This window comes from Amblyomma americanum, chromosome 9, assembly GCF_052857255.1.
Source record: "Amblyomma americanum isolate KBUSLIRL-KWMA chromosome 9, ASM5285725v1, whole genome shotgun sequence".
Lineage (NCBI taxonomy): Eukaryota > Metazoa > Arthropoda > Arachnida > Ixodida > Ixodidae > Amblyomma > Amblyomma americanum.
This window is the reverse complement of record NC_135505.1, coordinates 46814366-46836175: the sequence shown is the minus strand read 5'-3', so window position 1 is coordinate 46836175 and position 21810 is coordinate 46814366. Positions and strand designations below refer to the sequence as shown.

Here is a 21810-nt window from a genome sequence, read left to right as displayed (position 1 = left end):
CGCTGCAGTAAGGACTGCTCAGCCCCAACGACAACCCCCACGTCCTCCCCGAGATGAGCCACTTGGTCCACAACGCCGCCTCCCAGCCACCGCCCGCCCAGCCTATGACCGACCCTCAAGCCCCAGGAAATGCGACGCCTGGAGGACTTCCGGCAACCGGCCGTTGTGCTTCCATTGCGGTGAGGCCGGCCATATTCTTCGTCACTGCCCGTACCGACGTATCGGTCTTCGAGGATTTGCCGTTAACGCCCCACGACCACGCTTCGGACAACGTCCGCACGAAATCGACGAGTACCTGCGTCGAGAAGAGTACACGCCGAACCGCTTTTCGCGCTCACCATCGCCGTCAACCTCGCGCTTTGCGTCGCCACGCCGCAGCTACGCAGCCGCGGTACGAGGAAGGTCGCCCAGCCCCCGTAGGGGAAACTAAAGGCAGCAACCTCTGGAGGTGAGGTTGCTCACGAGCTAAACGCCGAAGATCCTCCACCGACCACGCCCCATGAAGACGCTGCACCCGCGACGCCGCATGAAGAACCGACACTCGCTGCACCGACGCCGCACACAATGAGAACCTCGATCACGACGCAAGCTACCTTGAAATCGACGCCGCCACCCAGAGGAGCTTCGACCACACGCCCAACCCGTGACTCGCATACGCGACGAAGCCGTGACCCGACGCCGAGAGCGACATGCAATGCAAGAGCCAGGACCTCCGACCTAGAAGTGACTATCGACGGCCGGAAAGTTACCTCTCTAGTCGACACAGGAGCCGATTACTCGGTGATGAATGGAACATTCGCTGCGCAGCTCAGAAAAGTCACAACGGCTTGGGACGGCCCACAAATTCGCACCGCTGGGGGCCACCTCATTACGCCATCAGGACAATGCACAGCGCGAGTGACTGTCAAAGGACATACCTATCCTGCGACCTTTGTTGTGCTACCACAATGCTCCTGCGAAGTGATCTTGGGTATGGATTTCCTTAATGAGCATCAGGCGATCATCGACCTGCGATCCAAGCTGATCACGCTTTCGACGGACGAAGCCATCGCTTCGATGAAAACTCGGGAAAATCACGTTGCCCTAAGTGTCCTGGAGGAAGAAGTGAGCGTCCCACCCCGTTCAAGCGTTATCGTGACCGTAGGCGCCACGAAAGCCATAAACACTGAAGCCATCATCGAGGGAAACATGCAGTTGCTACTAGACCGAGGAATCAGCATCGCAAGAGGCATCGCACATTTCCGCAATGGCCAGGCCGAAGTACTGCTGACTAACTTCAGCGAAGAATACCGGCATATTAACAGAGGAACGACGATTGCTTTCTACGACGAAATATCTAACGTACGAGATTCCTTCGCCCTCTCCGACCCCTCCGCAGAAGATCCGCCTGACCAAGAGAACTCGCCCACTTTCGACATCAGCCCAGCCCTGCACCGGAACAGACAAGACCAAATCCGCAATCTGCTTCAAAACTACAGTGAGTGCTTTTCGACATCGCCGAAGGTGCGACAGACGCCAATTGCCAAGCATCGCATTATAACGGATCAACACGTCCGACCTCTCCGTCAAAGCCCCTACCGTGTGTCTCCGCGAGAACGACAAGCCATCCGGGACCAAGTCGAAGAAATGCTTCGCGACGACGTCATCCAGCCTTCAAACAGCCCATGGGCGGCACCGGTTGTTCTAGTGAGAAAGAAAGACGGCGCACTTCGATTCTGCGTGGATTACCGCCGCTTGAACAACATAACAAAGAAGGACGTCTACCCCCTCCCCCGCATCGACGACACACTGGACCGCCTCTGCAACGCCAAATATTTCTCATCGATGGACCTCAAGAGCGGCTACTGGCAAATTGAGGTCGACGAAAGAGATCGTGAGAAGACAGCATTCATAACTCCGGATGGGCTGTTTGAGTTCAAGGTGATGCCATTTGGTCTCTGTTCCGCACCAGCGACGTTTCAGCGAGTAATGGATACAGTGCTGGCAGGCCTGAAGTGGCAGATTTGTCTGGTATATTTAGATGACGTCGTTGTCTTCGCCTCGAACTTTGAAGAGCACCTGAAAAGACTTCGAACAGTACTAGACGCAATCAAGTCGTCTGGCCTAACCTTGAAAGCAGAGAAATGCCACTTTGCCTACGAAGAGCTGCTGTTTCTAGGCCACATCGTTAGCAAGGAAGGAGTACTCCCAGACCCGCAGAAAACAGCCGCTATTGAACAGTTTCAACCGCCGGCCGATAAAAAAGCAGTGCGCAGATTTCTCGGACTATGCGCATATTACCGACGATTTGTGAAAAACTTTTCGCGCATCGCCGAGCCCCTGACCCAACTGACGAAGGCAGACGTGCCGTTTAAATGGGAAGCGCCGCAAGCAGAAGCCTTCAAGGAACTTCAGCGTCGTTTACAGTCCCCACCGATCCTCGCGCATTTTGATGAAAACGCCGATACTGAAGTTCATACCGACGCAAGCAGCGTGGGACTAGGCGCCGTACTCGTTCAAAAAAGTGACGGGCTGGAGAAGGTCATCGCATACGCTAGCCGTTCCCTTTCCAAGGCCGAGGCTAACTATTCGACCACTGAGAAGGAGTGCCTTGCCATCATCTGGGCTACGTCGAAATTCCGCCCCTACTTCTACGGACGGCCGTTCAAGGTGGTCAGCGACCACCACGCGCTCTGCTGGCTTGCCAATTTGAAGGATCCCTCTGGCCGACTCGCTCGATGGAGTCTGCGTCTCCAGGAGTTTGACGTCACCGTCGTTTACAAGTCCGGACGCAAGCACACTGACGCCGATTGCCTCTCACGAGCCCCTGTAGATGCACCGCCGCTGGACGACGATGAGGACGCCTTCCTGGGACCCATCAGCGCAAGCTCTTTTGCTCAGCAGCAACGCTCGGACCCCAACCTAAAAGGCCTCATCGAGTACCTAGAAGGCAAGGTTTCTTCACCCCCCGCTTCATTCAAGCGAGGACTGTCTTCTTTCTGTGTGCAGAATGAGGTCCTTGTGAAGAAGAACTTTACAGCGAACAAAACAGCCTACCTCCTTGTTGTACCTACTTGTCTCCGCGAAGAAGTTCTACAGGCTTCACACGACGAGCCGACAGCTGGACATCTCGGGTTTACCCGCACCCTCCGCCGCATTCAAGACAAGTATTACTGGCCCCGACTGTCTGCCGATGTCGCACACTATGTGAAAACATGCCGAGATTGTCAGCGACGAAAGACCCCTCCCACACGACCAGCAGGATTTCTGAACCCCATTGAACCTCCCTCAAGACCCTTTCAGCAGATTGGCATGGACTTGCTTGGCCCTTTTCCAACGTCAACATCTGGAAATAAGTGGATCATCATAGCGACCGACTACCTGACCCGCTACGCCGAGGCGAAAGCCCTACCGAACGGAACAGCAGCAGAAGTGGCCAAATTTTTCGTGGAGTGCATTCTTCTTCGACACGGCGCCCCCGATGTGCTCATCACGGACAGAGGAACAGCATTTACGGCGGAACTCACGCAAGCCATCCTGCGCTACAGCCAAACCAGCCACCGGAGGACAACTGCATACCATCCGCAGACCAACGGACTGACCGAGCGCCTGAACAAAACCATCGCCGATATGCTCGCTATGTATGTCGATGCCGAACATAAAACCTGGGATGTCATCCTGCCTTACGTCGTCTTCGCCTACAACACCGCAGTGCAGGAGACCACCCAGATGACGCCTTTTAGGCTCGTCCATGGCAGGGATGCCACGACCACGCTAGACGCAATGCTGCCCAACGTTACAGAAGAAGAGAACGTCGACGTTGCCGCCTACCTTCAACGCGCAGAAGAAGCTCGAAGGCTTGCCCGATTACGTATCAAAGATCAGCAGCGGTCCGACGCCAGACGCTACAACCTACGAAGACGCAACGCGGAATACAAGCCAGGAGACCAAGTCTGGGTGTGGACACCCATTCGCCGCCGTGGATTGAGTGAAAAGCTTTTGCGCCGCTATTTCGGCCCGTACAAGGTTCTTCGTCGGCTGGGTGAACTGGATTATGAAGTCATCCCTGACGCAATGACTGCATCCCAGCGACGGCGCGTACGACCAGAAGTTGTCCATGTAGTCCGTCTGAAGCCGTATTATGCGCGCTAAAGGCCGCTGCATTTCCATGCTCTATTTTCGCAAGATCCGTTTTTTTCCCTTACTAGTCGCATTATTTGTTTTAATGCATCGGGTCGATGCTTCTTTGAGAGGGGAGTAATGCCGCGAATATTTCCAGTGTTTGTTCGTTTTTCAAATCTGCCGCGACACCACCTTATCGCTTTGTTTGCGACGCAAGACGCGACTAGATTTATCTCGATTGATCGCAGCCAGGCAAAGCTGATTCTACGTTGTTCCGGAATGTTCTAGTAACTTTGCGCCCTTTATCTCGAATGTTCGCTATCAGCTTTAAATTGAGCACGGCCGACAGCGGCGGGCATTCTGTTCGACGACCGCCGAGCACGCTTGTCGCTTCGCCGCCGCCGCCGAGTGATTCAGTCCATTTTGGGTGCAAGTCAGCCCAATAAACAGTTCTTTTAGAAGATCCTTTCGTCCGTCTTCATCGCTGCTTCGACTGCCGTCACCACTACGTGACAATATTAGCTTCGCAGGCCCCTGCGCGCGATAACTAGGCTAACTTTTGTCAACATGGTATTTATTACAATGATGCGATGTTTTATGTGCATAAGCTATCTACAAACATTAAGAAAACAGTGGGAAATTAACACACCCGAGCAAGGAAGCACGAAAAAAGAGTCCATTCGGAGCACATAGCTAGTAGATGACACAGTTAAGCAACAAATAACTTGAAAAGAAAATCGCAATGAACACCACAGTACTAAGAGTGAGTACTACTCTGGTTGAACGTCGGTCTGGACATACAATTTTTTAGGCGTACAATCTTTATGCTGAAATGGGCGCTGTCGATCCATCATGCATGTTTTCCAGAGGCTGTGTAGTGCACAAAAAAATATGACAGCCGAACACGCCTGGTGTTAAACTGCAGCACACTATTCCACTGTGCATTGTACATCGTCGTCTTCATCAACTAATACTACTGTGAAACCTGTACTCAGGCATTGAGGTATGTGGTGGTAGAGAGATGTGCGCTGCATGCGTTGGCGTGGACAACGTTGTGGCACAAGCACGGCTCTAAAGCAATACGCGGTGGCGTTGACAACATTGCTGCAAAAACGCCTCATTGGAGCATAGGCCGCCGGCGTACACTGGTAAAATTGTGAAAAAGTGAAAGACGCGCATAACTGGCACCTTGGGGTCAGTGGATAGCTCAATCGTGCTTTCAGGTACGCAGGGGTGGTGTCCACTTGCTAAAAACTGTGCTTTCGCACAATATTCCATGCTTAGCACTGCTAAACCGGCGGCAATTTTTATCTCCTCTGTATAAACCTTAGGGGGCATTTGGCTACATTTTGCGCAGCTATTTGTGAACATCGTCAAGGGTTCAACGAAAGTTCGTCTGGTCAGGCATTAGTATAAGCAAAAGTGTCGCAGTCACTGACCTGAGTTACTTTGACTTGGTCAGTGACTGTAATACTTTTGCTTCTATTTCTAAACAGCGACTTGCAAGACGGCAGTGCCTTAACTGAAGAACACCGGCGCCCGCTATGTTCTTGCGCCCTGGAACTGTACAAAATTCAATGGCTCACCTCCTTGGAGGCGGAACTTTCCATCGCTTTGGTGAAATATATGCCTTTATGTAACCTGCCTACTCAGAGCTGCCCGGGGTTCAAGTACGCGGGTGGACTTGTTCTACACTCTGCCGCCCGCTAATCATCGCACCTGTGTGCACGCCACTGTTTACCGCGAAGGCGATGCGCAAGGCGAGACCGTCGGTACCCCGTGTTCCCCAGCTGCGCTTGGCTGTCGACCTGTTGCGCAAACGCCGACTCACGCTGGGCCCCTGGGGGAGCCGTCCACGTCATGGTCCGCCTGCGCTCCACCCGGCAAGAGCCCCGGAGGATCGCTGGCCGCAGCGGGATACAGCTTCACCTCTCGTGCTGGATTCCCTCGCTCACAGCGGTGTCTTAGGGCTGACCCAAAAGCCATCAGCATTAAGAAAAATATTCTGTTTACATTGACCGGGGTTTTTACTGTCGGTGCTGAACTCAAAAAGAGTGAAGGACGTGAGGCGTGGGCAATCTCGGGGACAAATAAAAAAAAAGGGCACAGTGTTCTGACTTACTGACTCGGCGATATCAGGCTGGAGGACGCTGTGCCTTGCCGATCACTCTCACTTCTGGGCTCTTCGTCATAGAAATTCCTCGCCACGAGCCATCGCATGTTGAAAAGAGCTTGCTGTGAACGTCACAGGAACAGAAAAAAGCGGAGATAAATTAGCGGTTTGGCACGGTTTCTTTGGCACAGTTTCTTAACGGCACCGTAGCTGTGAGCAGGCTTGTCGTTGTACAACCTTTTGCCGACATTTGCGAAGCTGATCCGTTACCTCGACCATAGCTACCGTTACCTCAACCATGGTTCTATTCTAGCCACGCGATATTCTCAGCTGCAAGTAGGCTTAGGTTAAAATGCGCGACACTGATGTGTTAATAAGGCAGTAAAATACTCATAGCTCCGACATGCATTGCTTGGAAACATCTGAGAAGCATGAATTTGCAGCGGTAGTTTAGAACGCAACGTTCAATCACTGAGCAATTCCTAACACAACCCTATGACGAGGACGTTGTTGTTTCTCTTTTCTATAAACTGAGCATAATTATCACTTACGCTGACCTTCGTGCACACATTTCGCCAAGATACCCTGTCTTTGCAAACTCATATTGATTATGGGGCCGAGGTTACCAGCGATGGACTGCCGCCGCAACTGAGTAGTTGCTGGGAACTCCGCTTTTGCCTTGCACGCTTTGTTGCTGACATATTTAGTGAAAGATTTGGGTTTGCGCAGTATTTTGCTTTTGTCTTAAAATCTGACTCATCTTAAGGACAGCCCACAGACTTGATGCATTTAACGCCGGAATAACAATACACATGACTCTGGATCGTGATATGACACCTGGAGTTGCTTAGCTTTCATTCAGGAACAGTTTAAGTAAAGATGATTTCGGAGCATTGAATCCCGGGGTGAGCACAGTTTTTTGAGTATCTTCACATCCCCACTGATGTTTTATCTCAAGACTCAATCAGATGCATTCCAGAAAGAAAGAATCATGTGAAAATTAATACTTAGAAGTTTTCATCGCCTGAATATTTTAAAAAAATTTTCCAGGGCGAGGGATAACTATTTAGATCCGAGTACCTTTTGCTTAGCGCTCTGCTTTAGGTATCGCTTGCTTATGGTTCTTTTACGCCCCATCATAAAACTGTAACCTGGGAGGCACGCTGTTGTGGAGAGCTGCAGATTGATTGCGACTATCTGAAGCTGTTCGATAGCGAAGGCAGCGGTAATATGGATCCAGCCTTTTGATGTCGAAAGGATCATGAAGTCAGCCGCAGACTTTGTTTGGAAGCAAGGAATACCGACACTACATCTAGGATTACATAATTCAGTAGAACTTGGTGCTGGCATAGTTGGTCACTTATTCTTTGAAGATAGCGCTGTTGGGAGGACCACGGAAAGAGGGCGTCCTCTCTCTATGGTTTCACTAATAGCGTTATCGTCAATTTAAAAGTATTACGCAGTCCTAGAAGAACAAAAACAATAGGATAATATTGTCTTATGTATGCGGTATCGTCTAGGATCGTGCTAATTTTTTTGTAATTATGGACAGCGATGTGGTTGCAGTTCTTTGGGGGGGGGGGGGGGGGAGGGATGAGAATTATTGAATGTCGCTGCTGTCACGCAGCTGTGGGGTTCGCGAACAGGTCGACGCGTGGTCTGTGGGTGCTATATGATGCACTAGTTTAGATGTCTTTCGTAAACCCGGGGTAGCACCGAATGTACGGCTGTTGTCTTTCGTTGTCTATGCTGTCAACTCACTTTAGGGAAGACTGTGCATATGAGGCTGCGATTTCGTGGGATTTCATGGCTGATAAGCCGGGCGAATTTTCGAGTGTCTGAGCGAGAAATATTATAAAGAAGCATTGTTTTTTATATGCGAAGCAAGGTTGAACAATTTACGAACTGAACGAAAGCTGGTCGGAAGTCAGAAAACAAAAAGCGCTGGAATTACACAGTACCTATTATGGGATTGCTTGCCTCAGTTGCCTTTCAGGGGAGTACATTTTTATCGTGAATGTGAGCAGTAAAATTTTTGGTTTTGAAATGCTTGGATGTAATATGGTCTTGAAGGGCAATTTCTGCTGCTTGCACATAACACAAAGAGGCACGGTAGGCGATTGGCCGTGCAGATTTGACTCGGGGAATACTGCCGCACCTCACGCCGCGTTCACTTGTGTCATCATCACCGTGAAGCCCACTGTCACCATCAGATACGCTGCGGACACGGCATCACAGAGGCGTCTCCCATTATGTTGGCCAAGGATAGGGTTTTCTGGGTGCTGCTAGCTGTTTCATTATTTTTTTCTAGTTTCATCACCCGGCCAAACTGCTTGCTGTTCCCGCCTACGCCGCTAGCATCAAATGCTAGCATCATGTCCTAGCCTATAGTATTGCCTAGAATCTTAGTATGTGCCCCTAGTATTCACTTTGTTACGCTGCCGTGTGCACCCTGTTAGTAAAGGCCTGTGGACACGTGGAAAAGTTGTCTCCCTTCCTTCTCTCCCCTTTCTATTTCTCCCTCTGTTCCCCTTTTCATGTGTAGGGTAGCATACTGGGCGTCGCCTAGTTAACCTCCCTGACTTTCCGTTCATCTCTCTCTCTCTGTGAGGGATCACCGCCAATGAACTCGCATCACATGTCCGGCTCAAGACCCATTCCACATATTTTGACTTCCGCGGGAATATCGATTACTCGAGCATGTTTCCTAATCTAGGCAGCACTCGTGAATTTTAAACTGCAGCATTTGTTCTGAAACCACTGCAGCGTAATAGGTCAAACTCGTTCAGATTGATCCAACTTCCGCGGGCGGTGTCTCGCACGAGGCAAGGTCGGTGGTGCGTACCGGAAGCGAAGCCAACGGGGCGCGGCCCGGGGGCCGATAGTGCACTCGCCGAGTCCACGTCGTTAAGACGGACGGCTCTGTCGGTGGCCCGGTCCCGTTTACGCGAGGAGCACCAAGGCGTACGCCTCGAAGCGGGGGGCCATCTTTCGATCTCGACGTCCGCGCTGTGAGGGGCGCTCTTCTTGTTCTTCTTCGGATTCGCCCCGTGCCGGACGCATTTCTCTTCTCTCCTGCCTTGACTCTTCCACGTGGGTGCGTCGACGTCGGCAGCGGATGATGGGCGTCGGTTACCCCATTGGCATTTGTTTCAAGGCAGCGGCTGCTTAATCGAGTTTATATTTTCTAGCATGCTGGGATTCCCCCCTTCGGTAAAGAGGCCGCACGACCAAGATGCCTTGAGAGCTCCTGTCGGTGTCCGTGATGTCTTCAATTTGTTTTTCTGATTTTTCCGCGGAAATATATCGCGGGAGCGATAGGTGCCGTCCAAAGGGGCGAGTTGGGTATAACTTCCGTGCGCACACTTCCGGAGCGCTCGTTGGCTTCGTTAATCCATTCTTCTTGCTTTACGCGTGGAAGTCCTGTCACATAGGTTGCATCATCCCTCGCTACCGCGGTGGCCGGCTGTTCAGCATTAATTTTGGGGCAGTAGTAGCACTTTGAAGCTCACTTGAAGTTTCTCAGGCTGCGGTATCAGCTGATAAATCGCCTAGAAATCCTACTTGATATAAGATACTTGGTATACAACGAGAGCAGACCAAACGGGAACTACTGTCTTGGCATATATTAACAGAATAAATGAACCGATAAATGAGGAAATAAAAATAAATAAATAAATAAATAAGGCATTAAATAAATTATCGTTAGATAATTTCACAACTAGATTATATACACCTAGGAAAGTAAGTGATTGGGTACCAAGAAAGTATATTATTGAATGCGTTATAAATTCACGATGTGAGCACACCACCACAAAAACACATGGAAACATAATAATGGGAATGCGTGTGCATATGAACTAACTTGCAGGGAAGGCATCCTTTATGTCCACTTGTGCAAGAATACAGATCGTGCATGTGAAACACTCACCTACGATGAAACCTATAGACCTAACAAAGCACACAGCTCCGAAGCATATTTATTATCAGGACGGAAATTTCGGTGACCGTCGACGTTAACAGCCTACGCTCTGCTTTATGCTTCCTAAGTCTGCTCTAAGTCTGCTTAAGTCCTAAGTCTGCTTTATGCTTCCTAAATATGCGGGGGGTAGCAGCGCCTACCTTCGCAATGACCCTTTCAGCCTCCAACGTTTTTGGCGCAGCGCACCGACGTGAAGTGTAGAAAGCAGTCATGTGAAAGCCGAGCGTCTTCGTGATCGGGAGAAACTGATATTTAGTGCTCGATTATTTTACGCCGACAGTCTGCTTACTGCCATCTTCATACTGAGCCAAAAAACCAGCTCCCATTGCGGCTCATTCGCTGGCTATCGGGGGAGATGAACTTCCGCCTCTTGGTGAACTTTTCGTATATAATGCTCATTCTCCGCATTTGTTTTCAATGAACCATTTTTTTATGCGATATCATAATCAGCTCGTTGAGCAGTTTTCCCGCAGTTGTTGTATTGCTGTCACTCTTGGTGAGGCTGTGCTTTCTTGGGCAGAGATTATGTGCCGCCAAACTGTCACGCTAGTGCTGGACTGACTGAGCTCGAATCGGCCTGAGATCTCAGCAGAGAATTGCTTGTCGCAACTTGCACCAACGAAATTTTACGCCAGCGATAACAGCGTCGAGCGGTTATGTTTATTTCATAGGCGAAGAGTGCTGCTGAGGTTGTAACTAGTTAGCTTGCATTCGTGCAGAAGACACGGCAAGCTGTATGCCTACCTTGACTCAGTCAAAGGTGCTTGTAGTTACAAGCGGCATTTTTGCTCTCGACGTTCGTTCAGACAACGCCTTCAGTGATGCGTCGGTTTTCGCTGAAGCGGTTAATACTCTCTCAAGGGAAAGCTTCACATTTATCCTTGCGTTGCCAACGTTTATAGGCTTTTTACGTTGTTGGCATCCGTACAAGTGCTACTGGAAGATCAAACAAGATGTCTGAGGAGGAACTCGCTAGAGAACAGCGGACATCTCCACCTAACGCGGAGAATCTATGTGGCAGTGTGATTAAGGACGCGCGTAATATCGCCTGTTTCTTTTTTACTTTCCTGTCTCTCAACACGATTAACATTCCTCCTTTTTATCCTTTGCTTTTTCCACCCAACGCGATTAACATCGCCACGCATACGCGTATCGTAGAGAGAGAAGCATGCACGGACGGAAAAAGGGTGTCGTAAGCAGAGGACCGCCATTGTGTTGTCGCGTGTCAATGCCTCTCCCCCTCCGCACCTGACCATGGGGCTTCTTCTACGCGGGCTCTTCGAGATGCCGCGGAGTCACGGAGAATAATAATAATAAAAAAACAAACAAGGAGAGGCGGCGACCCTGCCGAATCTCGCCACTCGTGCCAGCCGTAATGACACGCCGAGAGATACCTGAGGAATCGACGCGCGTCACCGCGCCCGCAGCGAAGACCGAGCGACCGCGCCGCGGGGAAGCGCATCGCGTTTTGCAATTTTTGCCTCACTCGGCAAGAATGGCGCGCGCAGCGTGTCACTCGAGCGTTTGCGTACCGCCTTTGCTTCATGGCGGGGAGACGCAAGTGTGCGTGCGCGCGTCCTCGGCCGACCGTGAAGCGTGGACTTAGCAGAGCTCGACGAAGAAGGGACAGCGTAGCACGAGGGAGAGGACTCGGGCGCGATGGGGGGAGTCGGTTGCAGAGACGTGTACCGTGTTGACGTGAATTTAGCCCCCGGCTTCTATTTTGAAAGCTTTTTCTCAGAGTCTAGGGAGATTAGCAGTGATTCCTTGATTTCAGGCGGCTTCATTCCTCTTCGCGCGGCCAGCGTGCTGCTTTCTTTATGCTGGTTATCCAACGCATTGAATAATATTTTTTTTAAATAGTGAGCTGACGGCTTGGCAGTAGCATACTATTGACAAAAAAAAAAAAATCACTCCACGATCTCACGAGTGCAAATTTTAAAAATCCTGGGGTTTTGATTCCACAATTTCCAGCTATTGTGACTCTCTGCTCAATGAGCCTATAGACAAACGTCATGTTTGTAAACAAAGGTGTCGCTGTGGTCCGCACCGAAGCGGGGTGTAGGCAAAACGCAGCGCGCCTACACTGCGCCAAGCAACGCTGCCTTCGAAACCAACTGGTGTATGCGAATATTTCAAAGCGTGCGCGTCGCTTGTGGTTACATATGTTTTTGTTGATGCTCGGAGAGTAGTTCTGCTCTTTTTCAGCCTGTTCGCCAGACGGAATTAGTAGGCGAAGCGCTGCATCGGGCGCTTCTCCGCTCCTAGTCGGTGACAAGTAACACCGCAGGGCTACGGTAGGTGAAAGCGTGAGGTATGGGGAGGAACTAATCGTCCACAGTTCTCAACTTATGGGCCAATAAAGCATATCCGATTGCTAGTGCAAGATATGACGACGTGATGCACGACGCGAATCAGCTTTCTCACACGACGAACCTTCTAATGTGCTTCCTATTTTTACCTAGCCGGTTCACTCCGGAGACATTGGAAATTAGTGAACATTATAGCTTCTCTGAATAAGGCAAATGGAATCCGAGAGCTCCACGAGCGCATGCATAGACGTTTTGCTCGAGCTCCAAACGAAATTTACGGTCACTCTGCTAAGCTATAAAATTTTGCTTATTATTTCAGAATTTATTCATGCGTGCGCATTCTGCTTGGTTTGAGTGGCCTTTGGCGTGAAATTTGCTGTGTTTGCCAGGTTCTGATCGACCTATAATGTGAAAATTCAAATAATTTTGGAAATAACGCAGCGCGACTTTGTCGAGATCTTATTGCGTCGTTGGACCACCGTTGAAACGAGCCACTTGTGGAAATTCGCGAAAATGAAAGAACACAAAATCCCTCGTGCGTGCTACTACACGAGTCCGATGCTTCTTCCAGCGCGGCACGGTGTGAACGCTGAAGATGACAGGCGGCAGCTTTCTGTCCACTTTTGCGCGAAGTGATGTTCGGGGGACGTTGTCCGGGTGATAAGCATCTGAAAATGGCCCCTGCTTTCAACTTACGATTCCAAGCACACGGAATACCACGCCTAAACTTATGCTGAGAGCACGACAGAATGAGAACGAGTTTCAGGTGTTTCTTGATTTTTGCACTGCTCACCCCGCGACCGAACAGCAACGATGCGAAGTCAGAGGCACGAACTAGCTTATTTGATTTGAAGCAGAAACGCAATATAATAACCCAAGGGGTGAAACGAGCTCGGCGTAATAACCCACGAGCTCGTCGGTAATAATTAGCCGTGGAGCCGATCTGTCGCCGAACTTGTCTGGTTCCTCGGCCCCTGTCCTTCGCTTTCGCGCCTATAAGACTGCAATAAACTTGTGGAAACTTATGCCGCTCTCTTTCTTCCGTATTGCGGCTCAACCAACCGCACCACAATTTGTCGGCACGCCAGTGAATTCTGCCCAAAAACACGCAAGTGTGGCGCCCCCAATGCGGAAGGTCTCACAACTAAAGTCACTCCTGACGCCAGCGCCGCCGCATCTCTTTGTCATCACGGCCTGACACTTGTCTATAGTGGCCAACCTGGGCTTGCTTCATTCTTAACCTGAAGATGAATATATTTCGTATACACTATGTGTACTAAGCAGCCTATAAATTGTATATCACTATATCTGTAAATTTTCGTGTAGCACGTCGTAACAGTGAAGACCCGCGTTCTCCCACTGGACTCAGAGGACGCTATCCGAGCAGGTGTGGGCTACACAGAACATGTAGTTTGGGGAACTGGGCGCTTGTGAGGACGGAAAAGAAGGCTCACATATTCTGGGCAGGCCTCTAATGGGTAGGCCTTTCGTGTGTGCGACGACCTTGGGGTGGATGGGACAATGATACACCTGTCGCCATCAATTGTGTTCATGGGGTCACGACAAGTGTGGGAATATTGCAACCCTCATCTGCGTCCAACCTGGGCTACAACATTCTTACCTCATAGATACATATAGCTCATATACTCCATGTGTAATCACCAGCGCTGTGGCCTAATGGATAAGAAATCGGCACACGCTGGCAGGTTGGCGTGAGGAGGAACTCTGTTCCTACCCGCCACACCGGAAGACTGTTCAGGTGAACGGCACTGGCTGGCCCGCTCCCTTTGCCGCAGAGACGAACGGCGCGGGTCCCAGTGAATGCAAGGCACCCCTCGCTGCACAACGACCGCTTGAATGATTGTGCAGGGTGGCGGACGTCCTTCCCTTCTACTGTCGGCCTCAGGCTCGTCGGGACCATACGACGAGGACCTTGCGTCGGAAGGACGTACCCTTAGGGTGCGCCGCAGTCTTTTTGTCAAAGTCGATTTACTTAATACTAAGACGTTCTCTTATCCTTATTCCAGTGAAATCGTTAAACCGGTATGGACGATTGTTTGCTGGTCGTTGGTACATTATAGCTTTTTCAACCGGACATGTGGGGAGAATGTCCAGAGGACAGCTGTGTGCAACAGACGAAGGGAATTCTCGTTTACCGCCTTTGGAGGTCTCCTATAGCTCGGAGAACTCCGGTGACACAGCTGTAGCTGCAAAAGAGAGCATACATTTGCATTTTAAAGTAAGCTTGGTAGGTATGTGGTATTTGATTTTGCGAAGCAACGAACAAGCTTATAAGAAATTAGAGCCAACACTTAAGGTCCGCTTTAAATGTATAACGCCATAGCGTTAATGGGTTTATGCCCATATATGCGGAATTGGTAATTCTGCACCTTATATTCTAGATCCCCGGGCGTCCTCGTACCACTCCTGGCGCCGTGGTGCAGCATTTCAGCGATTCGCCACTGCCCTGCGATGGCAGGCACTGCCAGCGGTGGCGCTCGTGCAACCCAGGTTGCTCTTCTCGAGCAACCTCTATCGACCGTTCATTAATGTAACTGCCACGTGCCACGGTGGTCAGTCTTGGTTCAAAAACGCCAAAGTGGGGGCGAAACACGAAGGAAGGTTGGAAAACGATGCATCACTTTAAGCCATTTTTTTTCTATTCACGTTTTCGCTATCGTCAAAGGCGTTCCCCATTGGTTTTTTATGGCAGTCTTAACTGTTCGGTGCGATCGATGGGAATACTGTAACAGAAAGATTTCGCTATATATCAGAATAATGAACGATTACCTTCAATATTTTGTGCGTGTGCGTGCGTGCGTGCGCGTGTGTGTGTGTAGAATTTGGCACTGATCCAAGCAGCCCGAGCTGGTGGCGGGTGAACTTTTCCAGAATGGCGATGGGTGGTATGCCCCACACTCAGCGCCCCTTAGGGGTTGCCGCGGATCTGTACAATTTCGGGCACCTCCCGTGTCCAGAAGGATGCCTTAGGTGCTCTCAACAAAGGATGCTCCCGCAGAGACACTTTCCGTGACTAGAGTGTGCCAGCCGAGAGAGTGTGCACCCAGTGCAGCTCACTTTATAGTGGGTGCACCCCTTGACGTCTGCCAGGGACCACGGCTTCACGAAGGTCTAGGATCGGCTCCTTATAACGGCTCTCGCTGTAGGAAACACCAGTAATATGGCGAAGCCCCTAAAACATCATAGGCTTGAATTCGCGTTAACACGGTACCGCCCGTCGCGCCGTCAAGGGTAGCGGGAGTGACTGGCGGTCGCAGCGAGGTATGGAAATCTCTTCTCGCTATTGCGCTCGCTCGACGGCGTTACCGCCGTCAGCCGCCTAGGCAAGGGGAGGAGCGGGGGGGAGGGGGGGGGGTCGTGAATGATCGGCGCAGTGGGCTGCCGAATGACTGTACTCGGTTGCGCAATTCTTTCAAAAGCGAAAGTTTTTAAGGCATGTGTGTTTTGCTTCAAACGCGGCCGGTGTATCGCCCTCCCGCCTTCTTCTACGGGGACTCGCGCTGAGCCAGCCTTGACGCTCGATGGGGCCCCGCGTGGGCGCTACGCTGCTCCTCCCGGCCTGTCACGGTGTCCGCTGTGGGGAAGAAAAGTATACAAATACAATAAACGAGGTCCTCGTGGCAAAGCCGCGTAAAAGAAATGATCAGTACAACGAAATGGCCGCAGTTCTTTCTATTTGCTGCATAGCAGTATGTGTATGCTTGGTTAGCTATAGTGGAAATATTTGGGCATGGAAAGTAGTAGTAATTATAGACATACACTTGAACTTACAGGGAAAATGCGCGTGTAATAACCTTCACACGTAGGTGAAGTAGGAATAAATTTCGCATAATTTTATGCATATTTTGTATTTCGTCTGTGCAAGGCTCTCTGCTGAGGGAAAGCGGTTATTTCTTCCTTAATAGCTGCACAGTGGTGAAAATATTCGTGGAACTCCTTGTAATATGGCCATGGGTGAAATATTTGTGCTCTATTAAGCAGAGATGTTATCGGCTTCCGGATGAAGACATCAGGAAGCCGCTAACACCTCTGCTTAATAAAGCAATAAAGGTTTTTTTCTTCCTCCTCCTATTTTATTCTATTCTACAGGCTTCGTTTGCACACGTAGAAAGATTGAATGGTCGCAGAAAGGCGACGCGTGCATGCAGGGCATAAGTATATGTTCCTGTAAACAATGTGCAATTCGCGATTTAAATTATTTCTATGCAATATGCTAAGCCTTTGCTCGAATAACCACACTTTAGGTTTTGGAGTGTCGTTTAGTCTTGAAACCAAACTCCGTTCATGGGCGATTTATCCTTGGGAGCTGAAACGCAACATTCTTGTCGTTTTCACTGGCGCTATATGGGCGCTTCCTAAGAGTCTGACCTCTAATTTCAGCATTGAGAACAATTGGTAAAGTATATTTGAACATTGAAAGGTTTTGCGTTTATGTCCTACACGTAGATTATCCATGCGGAAAAATTAAACATTCGTTTAAATTTTTCCTACCGCGTGAAAACTATTACTCATAAGATGTCAAACGCGTTTATTTGTTCTTACCTGTAGGTTAGTAAAGGATAATTTAACGGCTTACCTGTTTCTGCGGGTTACTGTGATCAAAAGGAAAGGTACGACGCCGCTTCATTCAGTGAAAGACGAAAAAATAAAAAAGAAATTAAATCTGAAAAAGAATGGTTGTTTTATACTGGCACTGCTGCGAATTTCGGATGACTCTGCATGATCTTACCACATCTAGTAGCTCAATAGACACTTTCAAGTTGAGCGTACGCAGTGAGCTCGCGTACACTTCTTCGCTCACATCTCTGCGCGCGCTGTAAACGTCGCAAACACGTCCCTCACGAGCACGTGTACACAGCGGCGCCATCTAGTGACGAAAAGTCAAAGTACACCAACGCTGGGTTGAAGAAACTTTCATCCGTAATGATTGATGACAACGGTGGGTGCACTGCGACCATTTTTTGTTCCAAGAAGAAAAACTCTGCAAATAGAATCAAAGACGTAAAAACTGGCAAAAAGCTGGAGAACTGCTTCGCCAGGTGTCGTTGCTGTGAGAAAAACATGCAGTGCATCGTTGCACATAGTTAGACGTTGAAAAGCACCAAATTATCTGACGAAAACTTGCGTATTCAGCATTGTATAGCCAAAAATGAGGACCCCACCCATAAGCTCGCACAACTCCACTTCTTTTTAATAAAGTTTCTCCCCTCCCCACCAAATTATCTGAAAAACAATAGCTATTTGTCGCTCCTAGTTATACGTGTGGGCGATACTGTGCGAAATAAAAGCTAACACCATCACTTAGAGGGAGCTATCATGTGAATGCTTAGGCAACGCACTAACGCGCCCGTAGCCCGCGCACGCTATGCTGTAACTTGCGTGCGCCCGCAATACGCAACGAGATACGTAGCGTTCTGTGCGTGCGTATTCGTTACCCGCAGAGTCATTGCGTGCGTAAGCTCACTGCGTACGCCCAACTAGAAGTGTCTAATGTTTGCAAACGGGACCTTCGATTTGTCTGCGTCTAATAAATTGGCGATTGCTGCTTGTATCATGTTGCATTGGTTTGGTTTAGTTTACAGGGGTTTAACGTCCCAAAGCAACTCAGGCTATGAGAGACGCCTCAGTGAAGGGCTCAGGAAATTTCGGCCACCTGGGGTTCTTTAACGTGCACTGACATAGCACAGTACAAACACTGGCCTCAAGAATTTCGCCTCCATCGAAATTCGGCCGCCGCGGCCGGATGTTGCATTGATACTTTCATAATGTTCCGTGTTGCATCAATGATGATCGCGTTGTGTCGCTCTTGTAGTTTTTGCTGCGTTCGTATAGAACGCATTTCCTGATTCCAATAAGTCCCGAAAGTGTTTTCAAGCAGTCGCACAGCGGTAAAACGCAGTGTATTCATTTTAGGTTGACTCTGCTTCTGTACCAGCAGAGCTTAACGTGAAGGAAAGCGTTTGCGTTTTCAGCTCAGTTTTCGCAGGTCTTGTGACTCTTTAAACTTACTACAGTATTTGGCAGCAGCTGAAAGAAGCTTAAGCAGAAAAGTACAGCGTGCATGTGCTTGCTGTACGACGTCGAGCTGAATCGGTTGCAGTAGTTTCCGGCAGTAGCCTCATGTCGTAGGGTTCGCAGCGCTCATCATTCGTTGAAGACACGTGCATAAGAAAACGCTGGCAGAATGGTGACGCTGAACCCATAAGCTGCGGTTGTGTACAGTTGTTTTCTTTCCTGACATTATTTTTGAGCTTTGCGCTTCTGGCGGCGCTGCATTTCTTCAGGAACGGCTTATAATTAGTTGGATAAGAGTAGCTTCCGGAGCAGTAAACACTTGTCTTGACAGTTTGATGTATTTTTGACTCCTAACAGCATAGAGGAAAAGCTCAAGCAATTATGAGCGAAACAATTTAAGACTACTGCAGCAACCCCGGGCAAGTGCATGAGACGCGTGCTCTTGGATAACATCGGGCTATAGTCGCATACAACTCAAGAACGAAGCGGTAACTGCCCCTCAAATGAGGCCTCCCAGCCAATGGCGTCGACTGATTTTGATTGTGCTGCGGTTAATTCGATTAAGCTGTGGTTATTCTCGCATTCATCTACCACCCCCTACGATTTCACGCTAGCCGGCCAAAAGGGATCGGTCAAAGGGGAGAGGGGAAGACTCGGTCGACGCCATTGGCTGGAGGGGCTTCTTTAAAAAAACGTTTGCTTCTTCGTTTTAGATTTGCATCCGACTATAGGGTCAATGGGGAGAATCGGTCGGGAGGGAGAATGAGTTGACGCTACTGGCTGGATTCACTCCTATAAGCGGAATTTTCCGCTTCGTTCTTGAGTTGTATCCGACTACAGTGAAGTTCGAATTAAGGGTCCGGCAGAGCCATCTAGCATCCCATAGCAGCAGTAAACGTCTTTGTGTTAATTAAGGCCTGCCATCTGGTGTGCAGCTGACCAAGGAGGACGAGGAGAAGCGGAGGAGGCGTCGGGAGCGGAACAAGATCGCCGCCTCCAAGTGCCGGAACCGGAAGAAGGAGCGCACCGTGCGGCTATGCGAGGTGCGGCTTCAGCTGGCGTCATGACTCTGCTCTCCTCGCAGCAAACACGCGGCACGCCGACCTCTGCGCTGGCCATAGAAAAACAACCCTGGCGGACGAAAATATTGTTCCACGCTCTCAATGCACAGTGCTGTTCAAAACTTCTTATTCTACTTCACGCGAGACCAGCTAAATCGTGCGGATGAGTGGCTGGTAAATTATTCCGATCTAACCACTTGGCTTTTTAGTGCAGGTTGCAGAACTATCTTTATCGCCGTGAAATACATCTCCTTGAGCATCAGATAAATTAAAGAGCTCTGAGCGCTGTTTGCTAAACGTACAGATGTCATCACAGGTGAACTGTCCTGATAACGTTTTCCAAGTCCTGTGCCTTGTGGGATGTTCCGCTTTTCAAAATGATCAGTTTCTACAATATATTGAAAAAATCGCCGGCTGAACAGTTTCGTACACGGAGGCAATCGACCGAAATTCGTAATAACGCGCAATCGTTTTCACTTGTGTGGTGGGCGTCTCATCCATTCCTTATCTTCTTGCTTTAATCTTGTATCCAGGAGCCATCTTAATGTCCTGAAGCTCAGCACTGCATGGCTGCTAGCGCTGCGTGCCAGCTTACCTTTAAATGTGTATCTTCTCACGTGGAGAAGGCTTTTGCTTGGGGCTACCGCTCCAGTATTACTTGCCCTGTGGCTTGTGGTGAAACTGAACTTTTATACTTGATGACAAAAAGACCGGTGGAGGTGACGCAACCACCTATGCCCCTGAAGAGTAAAGTTATTTGTCGCGGAAAAAATATGCATGCATAATGCTCTTGTACACGTAACTGGGGTACGCGGCTTACAGCGTATTTTTGTCCACATCGTTCCGTTGACATGCTTGTATCCTGTTGGAAGTGAGTTGAAATTGTCACTCGAGCTATTGAGATATATTGAATCTTTCATATTGTCCGTCTGCATATCTTAATTCCGGTGCCCCGAAATGATGAGTAACGTTACACTTAACGATCAGCTTGGCACAATTATAATGATAATTCAAGTGTTGGTGAACAGTATCAGTTTCCAGTGCAATTATCTTACCAAGTACTGAAGAAGTATCTTCTGAGGTAATTACGTGAGGTGTACATTTCTGGCTTTGATAAGTGCCGTTCGTGTTCGCGACTGCAGCGGACGAGAGTAGAGCCTATAGGTATCTCAGAAATGTCTAAGGTCTTAATAAACTTTTTTACTTAGAACAAAGCGTCTACGCGTGCACGAAGAACTGAATCAAGAATCGGTATGCATGGTGGCAGCATGGCAATTCTCTAACGTTTGACAGCGATAGCTAGGGCTCGCAGCACTGGTTTTGAATTGTCTTCTACCAGCGGCATGCAACGGTAAGGAAGGTATACACTACTCGAGAAAGTTTCAAACGAGCAGGGGTTGTGTATTGCTTGCGAGTTTTAGGGCCTTCAAAAAACACTCACGGAGCAGTACCTGCGCGCTTCCGCCGTTTGTTGAACTACTTCCTTATGTCACGTCACTCCAATGTCCCCAACGGTGCCCGTGTTCGTGGTTTGCAGGAGTCGGAAGGGCTCCAGAGGGGAAACGCCGAACTTCGCCGGGAGATGCAGATGCTGCGTCTCGAGGTGCAGCACCTGACGTCACTGCTACGCCAACACGCCTGCGTAGGCACTCCCCCAGGAGCGACGATGAACTTCTACGGCCCCAGTGCGGGGTGCCTATAATGGGACCCACAGTGCCGTCACTTTGTTGCTGCACTGAAACCGGCAGCAGCATCGGTACCAAGCTTAAAGACAGGGACATTCATTGCCTGTCCAGGACTTGCGGCTTGAGACTGGAGCGAGCCACCTTAGCGCCTGCGCCGTTTCCTGTAAAGTCAACGGCTCCCGCCACCAGCGCGCATCAATAGTGGGTGTCCACGTGCGTGCGTTCAGGAAGGTGCTGAACTGTGAATAACTGCGAAAGCATTGCCTAATCTTCCGAGGAGCAACTGCAAAGTGATCGCAAGACCGTGTTCAAGGCTTGCGTTCAGAGGACAAGAGAAGCACATCTTGGACTGTGGGAACTAGGTTCCATGACGCGAACACTTCGATACCCGGCTCACGTTGCCACGTTAGTCGCAGCGGTGCCTATTGGAATGGCTGTGCAAGTAGATGTATGTCCGCACTATGTATTAGATCACGTGCAGCAAACACTAAAGTATGCAGCCTACTCTTGCAGTCACATC

The 21810-nt window shown here is 49.7% G+C and overlaps 1 protein-coding gene across 1 annotated transcript in view; it reads left to right on the top strand.

Annotated features, from left to right (window-relative positions):
- Positions 1–21448, top strand: part of LOC144103803 (uncharacterized) — a 75921-nt gene extending 54473 nt beyond the window's left edge. Inside the window, exons 4-5 of the mRNA XM_077636505.1 lie at positions 19480–19587; positions 21143–21448. Coding sequence (XP_077492631.1) covers positions 19480–19587; positions 21143–21307 — 273 coding nt within the window. The 3' untranslated portion in view covers positions 21308–21448. The remainder of the gene's footprint in view (positions 1–19479; positions 19588–21142) is intronic.
- The last annotated feature ends 362 nt before the right edge of the window (positions 21449–21810 follow it).